Source organism: Lentinus tigrinus, assembly GCF_003813185.1.
Source record: "Lentinus tigrinus ALCF2SS1-7 unplaced genomic scaffold L226scaffold_44, whole genome shotgun sequence".
In the NCBI taxonomy this organism is placed as follows: domain Eukaryota; kingdom Fungi; phylum Basidiomycota; class Agaricomycetes; order Polyporales; family Polyporaceae; genus Lentinus; species Lentinus tigrinus.
Genome location: NW_027137953.1, coordinates 79437 through 98180, shown reverse-complemented (window position 1 = coordinate 98180; position 18744 = coordinate 79437). Strand labels below are relative to the sequence as shown.

General features: G+C 55.1%; 7 protein-coding genes across 7 annotated transcripts; 5 read left to right on the top strand and 2 right to left on the bottom strand.

The window, feature by feature from the left end:
- Positions 1-1344: 1344 nt before the first annotated feature.
- On the top strand, positions 1345-3033 carry L226DRAFT_616645 (uncharacterized protein). Its single transcript, XM_067686940.1, has 4 exons — positions 1345-1737; positions 1792-1854; positions 1931-2339; positions 2407-3033. The coding sequence occupies exons 1-4, from the start codon at positions 1479-1481 to the stop codon at positions 2609-2611; spliced, it is 936 nt and encodes a 311-aa protein (XP_067530286.1). The 5' UTR covers positions 1345-1478; the 3' UTR covers positions 2612-3033.
- Positions 3034-3593: 560 nt separating this feature from the next.
- L226DRAFT_616644 (uncharacterized protein) lies at positions 3594-5754 on the top strand. Its single transcript, XM_067686939.1, has 8 exons — positions 3594-4162; positions 4220-4273; positions 4338-4409; positions 4466-4594; positions 4651-4731; positions 4785-4826; positions 4884-5100; positions 5158-5754. Exons 1-8 carry the CDS (start codon positions 3964-3966, stop codon positions 5669-5671), a joined length of 1308 nt encoding a protein of 435 aa, XP_067530285.1. The 5' UTR covers positions 3594-3963; the 3' UTR covers positions 5672-5754.
- A 5016-nt stretch (positions 5755-10770) lies between these two features.
- L226DRAFT_471363 (uncharacterized protein) lies at positions 10771-11705 on the top strand (the record flags this gene model as incomplete). Its single annotated transcript, XM_067676375.1, has 3 exons — positions 10771-10951; positions 11020-11254; positions 11315-11705. 3 exons carry the CDS (start codon positions 10771-10773, stop codon positions 11703-11705), a joined length of 807 nt encoding a protein of 268 aa, XP_067530284.1.
- A 977-nt stretch (positions 11706-12682) lies between these two features.
- Positions 12683-13551, top strand: L226DRAFT_616641 (uncharacterized protein; the record flags this gene model as incomplete). Its single annotated transcript, XM_067686938.1, has 3 exons — positions 12683-12872; positions 12949-13381; positions 13443-13551. Exons 1-3 carry the CDS (start codon positions 12770-12772, stop codon positions 13549-13551), a joined length of 645 nt encoding a protein of 214 aa, XP_067530283.1. The 5' UTR covers positions 12683-12769.
- Positions 13552-13822: 271 nt separating this feature from the next.
- Positions 13823-15347, bottom strand: L226DRAFT_267265 (uncharacterized protein). The gene is made up of 4 exons (XM_067673439.1): positions 15332-15347; positions 15229-15263; positions 14323-15163; positions 13823-14263 (listed from the first exon to the last, which is right to left on the bottom strand). Exons 1-4 carry the CDS (start codon positions 15338-15340, stop codon positions 13928-13930), a joined length of 1221 nt encoding a protein of 406 aa, XP_067530282.1. The 5' UTR covers positions 15341-15347; the 3' UTR covers positions 13823-13927.
- A 129-nt stretch (positions 15348-15476) lies between these two features.
- On the top strand, positions 15477-16653 carry L226DRAFT_267260 (uncharacterized protein). The gene is made up of 5 exons (XM_067673438.1): positions 15477-15704; positions 15769-15855; positions 15910-16315; positions 16381-16478; positions 16540-16653. The coding sequence occupies exons 1-4, from the start codon at positions 15545-15547 to the stop codon at positions 16445-16447; spliced, it is 720 nt and encodes a 239-aa protein (XP_067530281.1). The 5' UTR covers positions 15477-15544; the 3' UTR covers positions 16448-16478; positions 16540-16653.
- Positions 16654-17322: 669 nt separating this feature from the next.
- Positions 17323-18560, bottom strand: L226DRAFT_575364 (uncharacterized protein; the record flags this gene model as incomplete). Its single annotated transcript, XM_067685180.1, has 6 exons — positions 17323-17770; positions 17824-17953; positions 18007-18093; positions 18146-18220; positions 18279-18377; positions 18437-18560. 6 exons carry the CDS (start codon positions 18558-18560, stop codon positions 17323-17325), a joined length of 963 nt encoding a protein of 320 aa, XP_067530280.1.
- Positions 18561-18744: the final 184 nt, after the last annotated feature.

Here is an 18744-nt window from a genome sequence, read left to right as displayed (position 1 = left end):
ACGCCGCCCCTCTCGGATTATGATGACACGGCGCATCTGCGCTGATCTGTCTTCTTGTCAGTTCCGAAGCTATCACATGTCGTGCGGGGTATCTGTTCAGGGCTACAACGTACCTCACGCTTCTTCGTGCTAGCAGCCAACGGCGTGTTGGCGGCGCGTGTACCCCAGCGCATCCACGAGTGGCCGATCGTAGAGGACTACCGAGAGAGGTCAGATACGAGTCAAACCTTCGCCCCCTCGAGACATGAGACCATCCAGATTCCAAGACGTGTTCGAGTAAGAGAGGGGATAAGCAAGTACCCTTCCTCTTCCACCAGACGTCCAAGCATGCATGACATCAGAACATATTCCTAGACAGCAAGCAATCATAGCAGCACGGAGCTCTTTGTCCGTTCCCGTTCAGGTACGCCGCACAGTCGATATACGAGTCACAATTGTCCCAGCTGAACCTTTGCACCGGAAACAGGAGATACCGGCAGCCCTCGGTGCGACATACCTTCATATCTTCTTCTTGAGGAGATTCAGGCATGTGCAAGAAGCTTGGAATCTAATTCTGCACACGGCTCGATGCCTGGCTTGCACGGTGCTCTCGCGCGCAGCAGCCTTAGGGGAAAGACGAAGGTACGCGGCCATAGCTTCAGGCGAATGGGGCTTCCTGACGAGAACGGTGGCTCAAGGTTATGACGGTACGTTGGAGGGATGAACGACAAGCTGAGGGAGCATGGAGGTGAAGACGAGAGAGAGGCGAGGTGGAAGTTGGTTTGGACGGTCTTCCGCGAGCTCTGATTGGCTCCGAAACAAGACCTCGGACGTTTTTCACTCCTTGTCTTTTCCCCTCATGTACTCGGTCTACTGATCTGGAATTCGAACTCGTTTCTTGCACGCTATGGAAGGACAGGAGATATCTATACATCCCAACGACGCACTACTCTACTGCAAGAACATGCCAGCTCTCCCATCACCCTGCTGCTCCCGCATGCGCTTCGGAGCTGAACGCAATCCACCGCCCACTTGCTTGGGCACCCGCAAAGTATACTGAGTTGGAGATGGCAGACATACCAATGCACTCCTCTCGTTCGGATGCCCTCTGAGCCCACTGCGACCGCTATTGAGTCACGCACGATACTCCTCCGCACCGCGATCGTATCTTCATCGCCGAGTTCAAGTTCAGCGTGAGCATGTCGCCAGATATCCGACGAAGCTGATATCAGAACGATATACTCAGAGGGATAGCGGAGCTGATGCTATGAGTGCCAGGGCATACGAAGCTCAGGACCGTCGTGAGCTGACTCACAGCGGGCGACTGGGACGAGCTTTGCGCTTGTTGAATCCAGAGGCTCTTGGCAAACATCCGCAAACTACACCCCCACGTGACTGAGGTACCCGGAGCGCGAGCGCCCTAAGACTCCGACTCGTACTCCGAAACGCGAGCGTACATCGCTGTGGTTTCTGTGTCTCCTTCCTTTCACACACTCACGATGCATCCTTACACCCCTGCGCCTCATTTCTATCCACCGCCTTTACCGGCACCTATGCCCTACACACAGCTGGTGCCGATTTACTCTTACTATCCCTACGCATACCCTCACTACTACCCTGCCTGGACACCACCACCCTACCCCATTCCCGTTCCTCACTATGTCTACGTGCCTCCTCCTGCTTCTGCCGCTGCGCCTCCTCCTGCGCCTTCGCCTCAGCCATTGCCGGTCTTTCACCAAGTGCAGAACTATGGCTCCCGTGCGTCTGGTCAGAATGAGGGCACCCTTTGAGCATCGCTGACCTTGTTAGTAGCTGCACCGCCAAGCATGCCGTATAGCCAGGCTCAGTTGGAGATCAAGACGCCTATTCAAACCTGTAAGTCGTGTCTTCTTTGGCTGCTGCACGGCTGGATGTGTGACCCCAATCCTCACGCTCGTCCTACTCGTGCTAGCTGTCAAGCCTCCCTCAGTCTTGCACACTCCCGGCAATCCCACGGAAGATGATATTGACTCCGCGCTGAACCGTGCCGGAATCGAAGATCATCTCAAGCACAGGGTATTGGAAGCAAAGCGTCGTCTCGCGAAGATCTCACAGGGCCCCGACGCAAGGTGGGGGCCCCGCCAGGCGGTCGCGGAGGCGATCCTCCAACCCGACAATATCGTCTTCGAGACAGGCCCCACATCCTCTGAAGCAGAAATGCTAGAACGCTGGAACCAGATTGAGTTTTATCTCGGTCCCCGAGACGTGTCGACCCACTGCCAGGGTACGAAGCCCAAGAAGCGCAGTTCCCGGGGCGGCAAGCTGCCCATCGACCGCGCGAGCTTGCGTCAGAGGCTCCTGAAGTACAAATGTCAACTCGAGTGCGTCCTTTCTTTTACTCTGTCGTTTCGTTACGGGTTACCGAGAGTTGACGCGTTGGGTATGTAGACTGAACGAGCGGTCTCGGGGCCTAGACCTCCCGGAAGTGTGCGATGCTAGGCCTGTCAGCATTAAGGACGGTATCAATCGCTCCTTCCCGAGGCCGGGATACTCGAGGTACAAGCCGTCGTCGCTTCGCGAGGAGATCAGTCCCATGAAGAAGCGGCCGGAGCAGCGTCGGGGCTCCCTTCTCAACCCGTCTCGGGGTGCTTAGAGGCGCCTGCTCATCGGCCCCGCTCTCGCCCTCTTCCCGCAGCCTTCCGCTGTGACCATCGCACGCGGTCAATCATGACTATCACGACACGTACGAGCTTATGTACGTCCAGTCCAACTCACGTCCATCCATCACCACGCATATCATTATGCCATCTATATCTCCTGCCATGTTCTCATCATCGCTCGGACTCCCCGCACTCTTATTGCTATCTCCCTCGATCTGCTGTAGTCTATCATTATCCCTCTCACTGTTTTCTGTTCTATGGTGTTGTGCTTGTCGTTGGTGTATATCGTTGTCCCTCTGTCATCGTCTCCGTCCCTTCCCCTGTTCTAGTCCATCCATCCACGTAAGTAAGTACTCGTCAATGTCTTTCTGCATGTACTCGGTCCGCATCAACATAATTGTACATTTCTTCAGTCTACTGCTGCCTCTTGCACGCGTTCTGTCCCCTGTGGAAACGCGTGAAGTGAAATGAACGTGGGAGTCCGCCACGCGTCAAGAAGACGATTTTAAGGTTCTTGTGAGCCGCTGCGTGTGGGGCGTAGTTCCTTGCGCCTTTTCCTCAAGGACGACGTCGACACAACTGTGAGGCCCGACCGTCCCGCCCAACGTCCATGAACAAATCCATCTGTGGATCGCTTCAATCGCGACTCGGTGGTTCTTTGTCCTCGTCATCCCCTGGGCCCAGTACAGTACAGGTCTCATCTCGTTACCAGAACGCGTCCAAGAGCGTTCTGAGGCCACTCATAGTCATCTACGTACAACTCCTGGAACTAATATTAGGTGGTGACGCGGTTCACAAGTTCTCTTCTCTCCGTGAGTATGTCTGTACCACGTCCGAACGCTGACAGCGCGTTATCACAGGAGAAGAGGAGATATTGTACCTTGAGGGCAATTAAATTCCCCCTTTAACTCCAAGTATGTCCCTTCTCCTCCTCTGCGACTGATACACTATCTGAAGGCGCGTAAGTGGAAGATATCCACGTATCGACCACTCGCGCGCCCGCATCCTCGTCCGCATCGTCACTCCATATGGACATCGTAGTAATTGTGCCTTCAAGAAAAGTGGGCGATGACAACGGTCCAGAGCGGCGCTGGCCGCCGCCGCGTCGGTGCAGCAGCCCTTGCTTTGTCCTCGCCCAAGTCACGTGACGCGGTCGGTAGCCTTGCGGCCACACTGTCGACGCGTCCCTCCTCCCCCCACAACCACAACCTCCCCTGAGACATCACGCTCTTCACTGAAATTCAATCAGTCCTGACGCCTACGCGACCGCCACAGTGAACCATTAGCCCCAGAGCGCTCGTACCATCCAAACCACTGACACCCTACCGCCCACAACGTTGACGTGATGACCGCCACATCCATTGCGCGCCCGCCTGTGCTTCCGCCTACTACCTCGTGGTCTCTATTCTCTTGGGAACCATTCGTTGCTACGACAGCCACGACCTCGGCCGTGCCCGAGTCCGGGTCGCGGAAACGCGTCCGCGAACAAGACGGTTTGGATGCGCCGGATCCGGAGTCGAAGCGCGTGCGCGTAGGCCTTGATGGTCAGTGCGTGGTTTTGCGTTTACGGAGCTATGAATGCTGATAGAAGTGTTGGTTAGGGCCCTATGATGCGTGCACGACGTCGTATTTTGATTTCGATAGGTTCACCGAAGGTAGGCGGTCGCTCCCAACGGTGGTTGGACAGCTTCCGACTCGTGTTGACCCCATTGTCCGAAGATACCACTTACTGTCAAACAACCGACTCGAATGCTATCTCGACATTTGATGGCAGCTATGGTGTTAGTGACGGTACGTGTACCTTTTATGCACGTAGGTAGGTGCACGCTCATGAAGATTCCGCGCAGCGTGCCACCCGGACGACAATAGAAGCCCTTCTGTCTCGACGAGCGCGGCTACCTCGACCGATTCATCTTGCTCGTGGACCTGGACGTCCGTACAGGATGTCGAACTACCTACGTTGCAACGCGACGACAGTGAGTACTGCTCTTCCAGTTATATTACTATGTGGCTTATATATCCTGATAATGAGATGCCGGCGGAGGATGCTCGTGGGATGAGACTGACCCTTCCCAACTGGAGAGCAACTTCCCTTGGATCTCGTGTATTCCAAGTACGCACCCGTTTACTCTACTTCCCGTCTTTAATCTCATTGATCTACTGCAGCTTCCGTGACACCCGCGCCTACTCCGGACAGCGGCCTCTGTGGTACGTATGGATCGATCCCGCATTGTTCCACCCACGAACTAATCCATCTACCGCTAGACGCTGCTCCGCCTCCTCCGAGTACGGGGAGTAGGCGTCTCTCTTGGAAGGAACGAAAAGCTGGTCCCTCTCCTCTCCGTCAAAGTCATACCATGTACGATCTCTCTACCGAAATTAGCGGCGAATTGCAGGGTAGAGAACATACAGCGCCTGTGCCACTCGACGACTCTCGGCGTGGTTTCGCGCATAGGTTTCTCAAGCAGCGTGCCGACCTCAGGTACGTGTCCTGCTGTGACAGAAAGTGCTCGTATCTTAGCTCTTACTATATTTGCAGGCGATCTTGCACAACGAACGAGTACGACGGCGTCTTCCGCTGTACCCTCGCAGATGAAGACCCGCGGCCCCTTCTTCTCGGCACGCCACCGAAAGCCCGCGAAGACAGACAACCTCTAACAGTTCCAACCGCACGTCAATGCTACCAGTATAACCTCGATCAGACTACGGCGCAGGTCACTGGCCTTGCCAAGCTGTCCGCGGACGCCTTCTGCGGGTACGGTGCAACGCTAGCGCGTCATGTTTCCAGCAACGCAACGAGACCTTTCACGGACCGTATCAGTTTGGAACGGTGTCCCCAGCTAGAGATTGAGCTGCTTGACCAGCCGGGCTTTCCGGTACTCGTGCAGGCGGACCAGCGGGCGGTCGCTGTATGGACGTCGCATGCCGAGGTTGTCCGGATATTGAAAGAGATGGCATTGACGGAGCTGACGACCGGGCCCGTAGTGGAGATGATTAGTTGTAATCCGCTGGACTTGAGCTGCTTAACGGCTGATGAAGTATCTCAATTTTGACTTGCGTGTGCGTTGGGCTTCTGTAGTTACTGTACGAAGTAGAGTAGTACCTGTACATAAGTCGTTCGAAGTAGGATACTATTCAATATAATTCCGGGCTCTGTGCTATTCTGTTATTCATCAATATGTGCAGTTAGCAGACGTGGATTCGGCATGTACGGATTGTTGCGTGTGCATGTGTAAGGGAAAATACCATCACCCGAGCCGCGGATATTTTCCGCGGAAACGGACTCGCGTCCAAGCCGCCCGCACCTGCTCTCCAACCATCACCACCCGCTCTAATCTGCTCACCCTCCACTACATCTCTATACTCATTCTTCATTATGTCTTCCACTAAGGACCAAAACACCACCGCCTCCCCCGAGTTGGGCGGTGGTAACGCCAACATGTCCATGGTGGACCCGAGTAGTAAGCCCTCCAGCCTAACCCGCATGTCCGCTCTGAGATTAAGTCGTGTTCAACGTGTAGCCCTCCTCCTCAAAATAAAGAAGAAAGGGAACTCACAACTGAAGTATCGATGCATAGATCTTCAGCGTGACAAGGGGCGGCCGACTAACGGTGAGTACAGCCCAGACCACCCGTCTCCAACCACCTCACCTCTCCCCCACCCCTCCCCGTCTGTTTCTTACCGTCCCTCGCATCTGTCAGATGCAACCTCTAGCACTCTAAGCTTTGCGAAGATGTCAAACGTCGTCAAGGACGATCCACTGGGTGAGTGTGTCGCCGTACCTTACAACTACCCCCAAGCTGACCGCCGGACATCCACCCAGTGGTCGCCAATAGGGTGCTCATCCACCAAATTATGGAAATGGATCCCTTCCAAGACAGTCTAGAAGCGTTAGGGGCTCCTCCGAAGGCTCCTCCTCGAGGCCGCACCGCCTAACCAACAATACACGCTCTCATTGTTATTTTTCTCTCGCGTCCGCTTTCACCACGTAGTTTATGCTGTATGCACGCTATCTCGCACACGAGCCGGAAGGATAGTATAGTATCCGTACCCACCGTCGTTGTCTCCTGCTATCACGCTTTGTACCACTCATAGTCTGTCTCGAACCTCGAACAAAGAAAGAGTCTGCTTTGTGACCAGGACCCAGTCTGAACCCAACCGTCTCCGAACGCAATTGCCAAACACAAATAATCACCGTTGATATGCAACGAAATTCAAAGAGTTATCTACATAGACAAGAGACAATCTAGCCGAGCGAGCCACCACGCCCGGGCCCGGGCCCGCAGCCACCCCCACACATCGAAAGGTTCAAGGGCCCGAGCCACCTCCTCCTTAAACCGTGGGCCACCACCTCCACTCCTTCCATATAGCCTTGCCCCCCGCTCCTTGCACCTCTCACTTACCTGTACGCCTGTCCTTGCGAACGCTTACGACCTCAACGACAATGGTTACGAACGACGAATATTACGAGTCCACGCCCGCGGTCAAGATCGCGTACACTGCGCCCTTCATAGCGCTCAACGAGCTCGGTGCGCTACCTATCACAGCCAAGCGTGGAGAGCAAGCTGACGTCGACGCACTGCGACAGGGCTGTCGCACAAGGAAGATCCATGGACGGGGGAGGAATACACGGTATACCGCATCCGCGACATCGACTTCCGCGGTCGGAGAACAGGTACGTCCCCCAACCACCACTCTTGCGACCCCGAGCGGACGTTGACCAGGGCCCTCTCCCTTTCCCCCTCTCCCCCGCGTCGACTCGCATCGGAATTCGAAGACTCGAACGAAAACACGCGCAGCTTCGGCACGTCTGCGAACATCTGGCAGCTCGAGCACCAAGTCTGTCAGTTCTCCCCCCTTCTCCTGGGCGCCGCCGAGGTACGACGCTCACTCGCCTCCCCCTCTGCAGACGTCGTGGTGACCCAGTATTGAACGCGCACGCTCTTTGTGTTGCCCCCATCCCCCATCCCCCTTTCACATACCTTTTGTTTCCGGTATGATCTTGGTCACGTCTTGTATGTTGATTCCTTGCCTCTGGCCCGTGCGCGGCGCTTGCAGTACACGACGCGCGACTTCGTGTACGCGTGCGCGACGGACCCCATTCTCGCGCGGCTGCTCTTCATCGCGAGCGTGATGGTGTATCTCATAACGCGCATGGACGCGTACTTTGTTGTTGTCCCCGAAGTCACAATCTAGTGTATGCATACAATATCCTTTGATACCGACGTCGTCTCCCTGCGAGGCGCGTCAGCGACGAGTTCGGCGCACGAGGATGACAATGACTTTTCCACTCACTTCCTTCCACCACTTTCGCGAGCCAGCCGCGGCCATCCGGTTGCGCAGTGTCGGTGAGTCCCGGGAGGAAGTGCACCCATGTTCGCTGAATCTTCACAGATCACTGGATGACCGTCCGTACGCCATCCGCAACTACTTGCCGGGCGAACACCAAGCAGCCGACCACAGCGCGCCGAAGAGAACAAGCCCCGTTCCAAGGTCATCGCGGTGTAGAGGCACCAGACTGGTCGCGCAAGCGACTCAACTCTCCAAACGGCTCGAGCAAGGTACGTTCATCTGCTTGTTCAAGTTCCCAATACTGATCAGCAACGTTTAGGTCCGGCTCTGAGCACGGAGCGTCGTACGTAGCCGGATAAGGCGTCTCGCGCGCTGTACTGAACAGCCTCGACGTGTTGGAGAGTCGATTATCGCGGCAACGCCTGCCACTGAGCATACTGACCGGAAGTCGACGAAGCCGCCAGAACACGCAGCACGAGAAGGATAGATGGCGAGAAGACGGAAACCCAGAAGAATCATGCCTACGAGCTGCATGGTGCGGTGCTCGCCATTTATTGTTGTGACAGTTGCTTCTGTTCCAGACGCGCAGACAGAGTAGCGACCACACCCCAAGGTACGTCTGCGATGGTGCCAGGACGTCATATGCAACGCCGCACCCACGTCGTCCTGTCATGGGTCGCAAGATGGGGAGGATCGAAAGGTCAGTGAAAAAGCGGCAGTTCATGGTTGACGGTGCTGAAGGACATCATGCTGCAGATGGATGGTGGCGAACGAACACAAGAGCTCTCTTCGCGGGATCACAGGTACCGGACGGGATCCTTCCAATGGTAGTGCGGCGGAATCTGGGAACTACGCAAGTCAGTACCGAGACGAAGAGCCTGGTCTTACACCTCGACGCGATACGGCTCTTGCACACACGTCGACAGTTGAGACTCGAGATACTGAGGTGTGTTTCCATGTGCGATACCCTGAGCTAACGTGCTTGCTTACCTTGAAGTCTTGCAGACCCCGAGCCCTCTGTGTCACAGCAGTCCCGTCTTCAAGCCGCATGCAGGACGCTCTGACGTAGCGGAGACCATGAAGATACAGACGACGCCCATACACGCTGTAACTGATGGCCGCAGGCTGGCGGCGGAAGATCCTGCCATCGTGTAAAGCTCTGACAGACTCGAGCAGGTCGATCTGCGGGATGAAGCCAATGAACTGAAATCTTCCAACGTCGGACTGGCGGAGGTAGCGATCTGGAGCTTGGACTTCGCGATGGAGAAGATCGCCCAGGAAGATGGAAAGCACGAAGAACACGCCGGTCCCGACGGGCACGAGGAGGGGGGGTTCGTTGTAGGGCAAGAGAGTGAGGCTAGGGTGTAGAATTGATGGCGAAGGTTAGGTCAAGGCAAGCCACCTGGTCCGTGCGCACGCTCTGAGCGTGACTCGGCCAGAGTCTTGTGCTCGATTTCTATGGCCAGCTTGTCTTCGTCTATGGTCGTCCTTTATTCACAAATTCACGCTTGCCGGGTTCCTCATGATTGCATGCACTCCTTGCCTGGAAGACCGACAGCTCCAAGACGACCTAGTCCGCGCCAACGTCGAAGCTATGTATTCAAGGATCTATGGACATCAAGGGGGCAACTTGCAGCCTAGTTTTATGCAACTATGATACTTGTGGTTGTGGGGGGAATTCCCGGGTACTCTACAACGGTATCGCGGGGGGTGGTATCAAGAACATGCGTACCAGCAATTCTCAGCCCGCCCGTCATGGTCCCGCCTCATCCTCGCTCAAAATGGATTACTTGACGGCATCCTACTTGCTGTTATCGCTGCGTCATGCAAGGCCGAGAGTTGAGCACCAGGAGTTGCAAGCGGTGAGTAGGTTCTGCATGGTTCAGAGTCGAACAAAAGCCACACCTCGACGTCCAAGCTCTCCGAGATAGCCGAAAAGGTGACTCGGAGAGTTTGGCCTTGTTAGAATCCGGGGCTCTTGGCAAACACTCTCAAACTCGTTCGTGATGCTGTCACGGCGTGTCACGCCGGCGCTTCTGAGGCGAACGCGTTGGTCACGTGCTTTTTGTTGACTGCCGCGGACTCGATGTTTACTGGACTAAAGTTCACACTCCGCTTTCCGACGGTATACCTCGCAGAGGCCCGCATATATCTGCTTCCTCAGCTACCTCCCTCATCGACTCGTTCCTTGTCCGAGGCGCATCCCTCCCGCCCTTCCCTTCGCTGTCCTGAAGGCACAGCATAGCGTTACCCTTCCTCACCCTTCCTCCTCATCCTTGCGTCCTCACTCTTCCTCCTCCACTCCCGACGTTACGAGACACCTATCCCTTCACAACCCTCGTTGCATGACAAATGTCTCTACGATCTCCTCTCGACTCTCTTTCTACAAATCTTCCTCTCTACCCCGCCTCGTCGTTATCTAACACGGATGGTTTCGACGTGTCTCCTCATACTTATGACTCCAAGTCTACCGCCGAGGTAATGCGTCAAATCATGGGCGAAGGTGAGTCGTAATCATTCTTACACGGAACGGCCACGGTTGACGACTGTCAAAATAGTGTCCGAGAAGGTTGTCCCCAGCTCTACGGAAGCCAACGAGACCGAAGACAGCTCAGCTTCCATCAATGTCAAGCCTCCTGGTGTCAGTCTTCGTGAGTGTTGCTCAACAATTGGTGACCGCAATCAGCCCAACGAGCCTCCCGTACTACCAGGCCCTTCCCTCTCTCTGCATCGGACAGAAACGCTCTTCTCGACGTCCTCGGATGAAGATGAAGACGGAGAGTCCACAAGTACGTATCTGATTGGTCACTCGACGTGCCTGGATCTCATCGATAGCCCAGCCCTCTCGCCTGTCACATCTATGTTGAGCGATGACGCGTTTGACTACGACCGCGCCATGTCGTTCGCTAAGTGTCGCGCGGCAAGTCTCGGAATGGGCGTAGCGATGAGAAGCCTCAATGAGACATTGGAGGCGGATGACCCCAGTGCAGAAGAGCGTCTCTCCTTGGTGGCCAAGAGGGTCATTGCGTCGATCAGCCGTTGTAAGTCTTCGCACGCTTTCTCCCTCTGGCCCTTGTCCCTCCCCTCTGAGCGCGCTACCTAAACAAAGCCCCGCCTGCCCTGGAGCGACACCTGTCCCAGTCCTCTGTTCTGTCCGACGCCACCGAAGACGACGACGTCGCCAGCGCCGAGCGTAACGAGTGCGAAATGGTGACCGAGTACGTCAAGCGTTGGGCATCCAACAACCGTCTCGATTCGACATACTGGCAAGGCTTCGCCCCACTTCACCTCAACGTCGCGGTCCCTCTGGCGCAGGAGCTTACTGTTTACTTAACCGAGCAAGTGTACGTCTCCTCCTTTCTCTTCTCTCACTTCTTGGCCAGTCTGTTCATGTCGACTTGCAGTATCCGCGACGTCAGCGCGAGGCTTAATCTCCCCCCACCTCTCGAGTACGAACGGTCTCGTCCGCGTCTTACTAGCGACCCGATCCACGTGGGCTTGGCCAGACTCGTCGAGTACGGCTACCTCGTCCGGCGCGCCATACCGGTTGGATACGCCCCGCACCAGGTCCTCGAAAAGCTTCGAGCAGCGTTCAACGAGGAATGCAAGGCGAACGAGCGCCGCCCTGTCCAGACAGTCACCGCACGACTCCAGGCGGGCGCGAAGTGCGCCGCTGGGACACGTAAGGAGGCCACGACGAGGCGGGATCCGTGGACCCCGATCGCTTCGAGGCTTCGCGTCGACGTTACGCTCTGGATGACCGGGGACGACGACGCGGCCACTGCGGCATACTAGTCGACCTCCAACGTTGGTCCTAGCCCCAAGCTCCTTCCGACGCATGGACACTCGGCGATCTCGCGAACTCTCGGACGCCCCACCTCGGCCACCACATCACGCGGGCCACCATCTCCTCTCTTTCTCTCTCTTCTCTTGGCGAAACCTATGGAAACCTCTTCTCTCTTCCCTCTCTCTCGGACTATCGCCCAGCTCACGGACATGGAGACATCCCACACATTTGCGACCGACCCCACTTGTACACGATACTTGACGACACTCACGACCTTACGACGCTTACGACGCTTACGACGCCCACGCTCCTTCTCTCTTTTCTTCTTCTTTTCCGTCAGCAATACACTCCTTCCTTCTCCTGGCTTTCGTCTCTTCCCCTTGGACACCGTCCGTATCATGCTCTGCAACTTGCTCCGTCGATATTCGTTTTGCTCTCCATCAGTCTTCATGCACATTCACTTGCTCTCGTCTTTCTCTCTCACACCAGCAATATCTTTATTCTTTTTCTTTAATATCTTCTCTCTCTCTCACCATGGTCGTCCGCATTTGCTGTCGGGTCTCTTTGTGTCCAGTGTAGCGCTAGCTCTGGCCTCGGCGGAGGCAGATGTACGAAGATACTCACGAAAACAAAAGTGGATGGGGCAGTTGTCGAACTCAATAGTAGACGAAGTAGTCAACCGTAGTGATGTATGTAGAATACGTTGACAGCAGCCTGGCCTTCCTCGATTCTCGGAGAGGGTAGGGTAGCAGTCAAATCGAAACTTGTGCCATATCTTCGCCCGATCGCTTCAAATACAGACCCGCTTATTCGCCAGTCGGAGACGGCTTCTCGTTACTGGGAGAGCTGCAGCGGGCACACCGGGGCGGGTAATCCTTTGTCGGAGATCATGTGTGACTAGTCACGGAGGCACGGTCCGTGACCGCTCAGTGGCTCGGAGCCCGTTTCTCGCCTTTGTCCTTTCTCTTCGACGAACATATCGTTCACGCTCATCCGTACCCTTCGTAACACACATACTTGCCTCAATACCGGTTGCGACGCGTCTCGCGCACGAATTCATATATAATACGACATGACTGTGGCTACAACCACCCTCTCGACCGCAACCACCGACCGCCGTTCGGTTCGCCGCCCTTCTACCACGTCTCCTCGAGCTCTCAAGTACAGCGACAAAGGTATGCATTGAATTAACTTTACATCGTTCCTAGCACGTTGCGAAGGACTCATCCACTCACTCTCATTGTCGCTCAGTCCCTTCTCCCGCCAAACCACCGCGTCCTTCGGCCCTCTCCCAGCTTTCCAGAGGCCAACCACCCCGTTCCAGATCCAAGGCGTCGCAGTCACTCTACCCCCTTCCTACTCTCCGACGTCCTGCCTATGCATCTTCGACATTCAAAACCATCGCTAAAGGATACGACCGTCGGGCCCAGCACTTACGCCTTGCGCGAGCCATCGACAACGCCGAGAAACGCGTCATGCGCCTCGTTTTCGACCCTACACACAACCTATCGGAGCGACGTCTGCCAGCCCGCTCCGGTATACCACTTCTCCCGTGCATAGACGAAAACGAGGTCTTTCCGCGACCCCCACCACCACCAGTATGTGTCATGCACCCGATGGAACGCACCGAGGCTCGCCGACCTCGTTCGCGCAGCCCACCTGTGCAGGATGAGAACCAACCGCTGTGAGTATTTTAGTTGGTGAGCTATCTGCACGCACTTTCTTACCACCCGGTTCGTGCATAGTGCTTCGAAGCTCGCGCCTGCGGGGGTTGCACCGTTCAAGGTCACTCGTCCGCGCGCCGTCGCGTATTCTATACCTCGAAAGGTCTTCGCAAAGGTCACTCCTCATTGACGGGTGCTATTCATTGAATTATTATACACCTGCGTGCTTTGGTGGCACTTTCCGCGAGTTTTTCGGCACACACACGCCTTGTCAATCCGATATTCCCCTGCTTCTTCCACTGCACCATTTCAGTGTACATTTCTCTTCGTTCCTGCCTTGTACTGTAAGGCTCTGATCTCTTGCGTTGGTTTTTCTTGGCTGTGTACTGTACTTGTCATCTGTTTTCGCCGAAAGTTATGTGATATTTCTTCCTACGGGTCTCAGTATACTGCATAGTGTACTCGTACATGACAGTTCATATTACCGACAAATTCATCATCTCCTCTTCGACCGGTAAAACAATGAGAGATCAACCATCCCGACTCCCCACCGTCGGTGTGAATGCTCAAGCGTACATCCAGGAGTCGCGTCGGACTTCCTCCTTGGGGACTTGAGCGACCTCTACGCCGTCTGTCCCGAGCGTCACGGACACACCCCAAAGAACCGGGTGACGGAACTCGATAGTCGAGAAGAACGCACTCCACGTCTTGAGCACCTCGAGCGACGTCCAGTACAGAAACTCGCGCCAGGCTGAGGACTTGGCCTGGGTCTCCGGGTCCCCTTCTTCGAGGTATGCCCAAACCACCCGCAACTGATGAGCTCGCGGCTCGCGAGGGAGAGTGTCGGGGGCTCTGTACCAATCGAATGGCTTTGTGGCGAGGTAGGGCGTGGAGTCGTTGGACTGCAGAGGCGTTCGATTAGCAGGTGTATAATGAAATATTACTGGGTAGTTTTGCTTACCACGTATACGCCTCGCTCGGGTTCCATGTCAACTTGCAGGAAACGCAGCACGGAGAGCTTGACCAAGAGGGCTGCGGAAGACCACGGCTCGCCCACGAAGCGCACCTTGCTGAGCCGAAGGCTAACCAACTGAGAGCCTAGCATCTCCGCGACACTGTAGAGGGAGCTTTCGTTGCAATAGGGTAGGTGGAGATGCGTGAGGTTGATCGCACCAGAGATGGTGTGCATAAGGAGGAAAGGCCGGCATGAAAGGGCGCGGAGAGAAGGAAAAGGCACCGCAGGAGCGGTGTACTCGGGCAGACCCATAACATGAGCGGCGTTTGATGGAGAGACATGGAGCTCCTGCAGCTTAGGGTGGCCCTTGAGGAATCGGTCCATGTGGATGTCCGAGGCGATCGGGAGCTCGGTCGCGAACGTGCGGAGACGTGGAAACCATCGAGGATCCATGCGAAGTAATCCACCCGCAGCGGTTCCGGGCTCAGGCGGGGAGACAAAGAAGCCGAGAGAGAAGTGTCTGACGTTGATGAGGGTCTCGAAGAGGGAGGGAATGAAGAGAGGAATGCGGAACTCATCCCACATCGTGACGACGTTGATTGTGAGCCACTTGACTGTCAAGGCGAGCTCGGGAAAACGACGTAGAATATTGAAGAGCAACTTCGCCTGTGTGGGGCTTTGGAGGACAATTGCTCTGTATAGGAACGCCTTGGCATGGGGTGTGAAAGAGCTGCAAACTCGCATGAGGGCCGCTAGGTCCCGCTGGTTTAGGACCTGTTCGAATATTGCTCTCCAGACCTCAATGGGAAGCCTCGAACCCTCTGAGTGGCTTTGCATGTTGGGTTCTCTATATTAGCCGATTATGGTATGTTGAGAGGTGGTCGCGGGTTACGAGACAGACTGAGTGCTCACCGTACGCAATCGACGGACCTAAATCCACTTCCCAACTTCCGGTGTGCATCCCAGGTATATTTGTTAGATGGAAAAACTGGACGGCGAAGTAAAGCGCACTCACCTGCGACATATAGTAGGTAGGTAACAGCAAGGATCTAGATGAGGTAGGGGGGATCATGGACAAACTAGGTATGAGGACATGAGGAGCGTGGTAAATTGTTGATGTCAAATCCGGTATCACTACGGCGCTCCCCAACTTCTCCCCAACCACCATCATCCCCTGCCTCCTTCGTATCTTCGTCTCGCATTCCTGCACATTCTCCATTGTAGTACCATGGTCAGAGCGTCCACGTCTCAACGTTTCCCGGAGGCGGTCACGCGTAAAGTTCAGAAGATCATACGTCAGAGAAACTATAGAAGTTCGCCGCTCCGAAAGCAACTAACCTGGTCGGATGAGAGTCAACAAGAGACAAAGAGGTCCCAGAGAGCTGGAGGTATGTGTTTCTTCAGTACAAGGACAATGGTTCTGAGTAGCTCATATGGTCCTACTTGTCGCAGCTTCACTTCAGCGCCAGGCCACGTTGAAAACGGAGGACTCAGTCAACACTCCAGCTGCAGCCACCAGCTTCAAAGGACCTAGAGCTCGTAAGTCGCAGCAACCCGGTATAAACACTTCCATCTCCTCATATACCACACAAGTGTCACGGCAGGGTACGATACTGAGAGCGCCAACACCGGCGCAGGTCCAGCCACGAGTAGGGAACGAAGAGCAACCCAAGTCTTCCGGTAGACCTTCGCCAACCTTACTGCTGTGCCAATTGTTTCTTCCTGCGTTGGCCTCTGATCCTCCCCTACCTTTCGACCCCACTTCAACGTTTGTTAGACTCGAGAGACCACCTACACCTCCACCGGCAACGATGTTCTTCCCCGCGGAGGCCTCTTATCTAGGTCGGGCCATCAAACCTCGAGTAGTCAGTGCACACGCCCGCTTCGCAGGCGACAGGCGCCTAGCAAAGGTCAAATCATCGATGTCGCGAGCCCTGAGCAACAAACCGCGAAAAAAGACGACGTTGAGTGATAAGTTGGTGAGGCGCTGGAAGTTGCGGTAAGTTCTCTCGGTTCAATTATCTCGAATCCTCAGTAGCTAAGTACTTGAGTACGTGTCGACAGGAACGGATTATTACTACCAACATCATCAAAGACGAATTCTGCGCAATCCCAAGAGGTCAAGAAGTGATTTTTGTTTATGTCTCATCTCTGTTGTCATGGTACGTATCCCTCCCATCCGATGCATCGAGGTTGTCCACTGACCAACGTCTTCGTCAACAGCGAGTTGCTGGACAAGTATATACTGAATGGTCACCGACTTGTTGAAGTTATCGCTTAGTGAAGCTTTGTTGCCCCCGATTTTCTGTCTCACTTTGTATTATATCATGCCGCCGCGGCCAGTTTATGGTGACGCGTCGCCGCGAATCGACAATCCAGGTCACCTGATCGTGGTGCACAAGTAAGACACAGCCTGGACTAAGTCTCCGGGTTGCACGAAGAGCCACGTATACTGGAATACAGTGGTCCGTTTGCTTTAGTTCGCCTTGTAATCCTCGCTTGATTACCTAGGATACCACCCCGAGTTCCTATAAACCCCATTGCGGCGTCCTGAATGGTCCGCATCATTGGGAAGTCAGGTCTCACTGAATCAACAGAAAGGCTAACATTAAGTGGAATGTCCTCACAAAACTCCGAGGTTCGCGCATTGCCTTAGCAGCGAGCAGAGGAACTGAAGTGTACCGCACACTTGCGGACGAGGAGTGCATCGGTGAAGTATGTGGCAGCCGCTGCGCTCTCGAAGCTGATTTACGGCGAGGATAGATGGAATATCCAGCCTAAAGTACATGCACTATATGGTAAATCGATGTTCTACCATTCGGAGATGTACACAGGGAAATGAGAAAACATGAGTACACATGAGGAGGAAGGAAACGAGCGACTTGACATATCCATGACGATCACAGAGGTTAGGAATAGCAACGCGTAATGCGATCAGGAGGTAGAACTGGATGGAAAGAAGAGATATGAGCTGGCATTGGGGAGTCGTAGTCACTACGAGCCGTTCTAGAAGCTCCCGGGGGCAAGACGCGCGGCCTCGGCCGCAGCGGACATGACAGCGATCACCACACCGTTCAAGTCGGCCTCATCCAAGTCGCCCGGATTGAAATTCGCATTACGCAACATCTCCTCGATCTCCTTACGATGATTGTTCGAGAGCGACATTGCGGTACCCACACTCTGGGGGACTTCAGGTAGCTTCGAGCCTGGGAAACCTCGTAGCTTTTCGCTACGCTTCAGCCGGACCTCTTGGACGATAGCTTCACGCTGTCGGTGGAGTAGAGTGTCCGGGAAACCGCCGTACCGAGCAACGAAAGCAGGTAGCTTGTGCCTTGGGGGCTTGAGCCATGACCCGACAACCCCGGCTTCGATCTCCCACTTAGTCCGGCGGACAGCAGTGGTCGCCCGCAGAATTGCCCGAGGAACGTCCGGTTCCGGTTGGTCGAGCATCGCACTGTGAAGGAGTCGACATGAGGTCATGATGGAAGCGATATTGGCCAGACTTACTACATGTTGCGGAGGTACGTCATACGCCTCTCACGCAACGTATGCGAACTCTTCACAGGAGGAGGACCTTGCTTTGTTGCGGCAACGCTGACGTTTTGTGGGATGCTGCCATGCTGAGCCGCGTGCGACCCTGTGCGACCTCGGGGATCAGCAATAATCACGGGCAATTAGGTGAGAGCTCACCGGTTACAGAATGGAGAACCACCACTTCCGAGACCTGGGTATGACCGGGAATGATGTCGATCAGTACGGGAGGGGACACTCGGACACCTGCAACCACCGCGTCAATGTGTCAGCTTCAGAAGGAGGCATTGCTACATACCTGAGCTAGATGTTGGAGTTTGCGCATTGTCATGACCGACTCCAATTTCCGTGATATCCTCCTCTCCGACAGGCTCTGTGGTGAGAAAGGAGCTCGAGCCAGGCAACATCACCAACAGGTGACGGAGGCGTACCTAACATGGGAGTACCATCTGCCTCCCCGAGACTTCCGCGAACAAGGGATGACTTGCCCTGTCTTGGGAGTGACTCGCCAGATCTCACCATCTCTTCTGCTGTCCAGATCATGTTAGTTACCTTGCATGCTCGCAAAGCTTACGAACATATGTCATACCAAGTGTCAAGCCGACAGGGCTTGAAGGCCGAGAGTTCTCGTCGCGCACTACGTCCAGGGGTAGGGCGGCCTGAGGAGCGTACTTGGAACCTGTAGATCGTGTGCTACGGGTGTTTTCCGACATCGACGGACTGAGTGGTTGGAATTGTGGAGATCTCAGGGACATGAGCGAAAGGTAGTGCTTGACAGAGATGGGGAACACGTCGGGGGTTTGATAGTGTGGAGCACAAGCCAGGGGCCGCTGGTTTGGATGGTGGTTCGGATGATGGTGGTGGTTCGGAGGATGGTGGTGGTTCGGAAGAGACCAC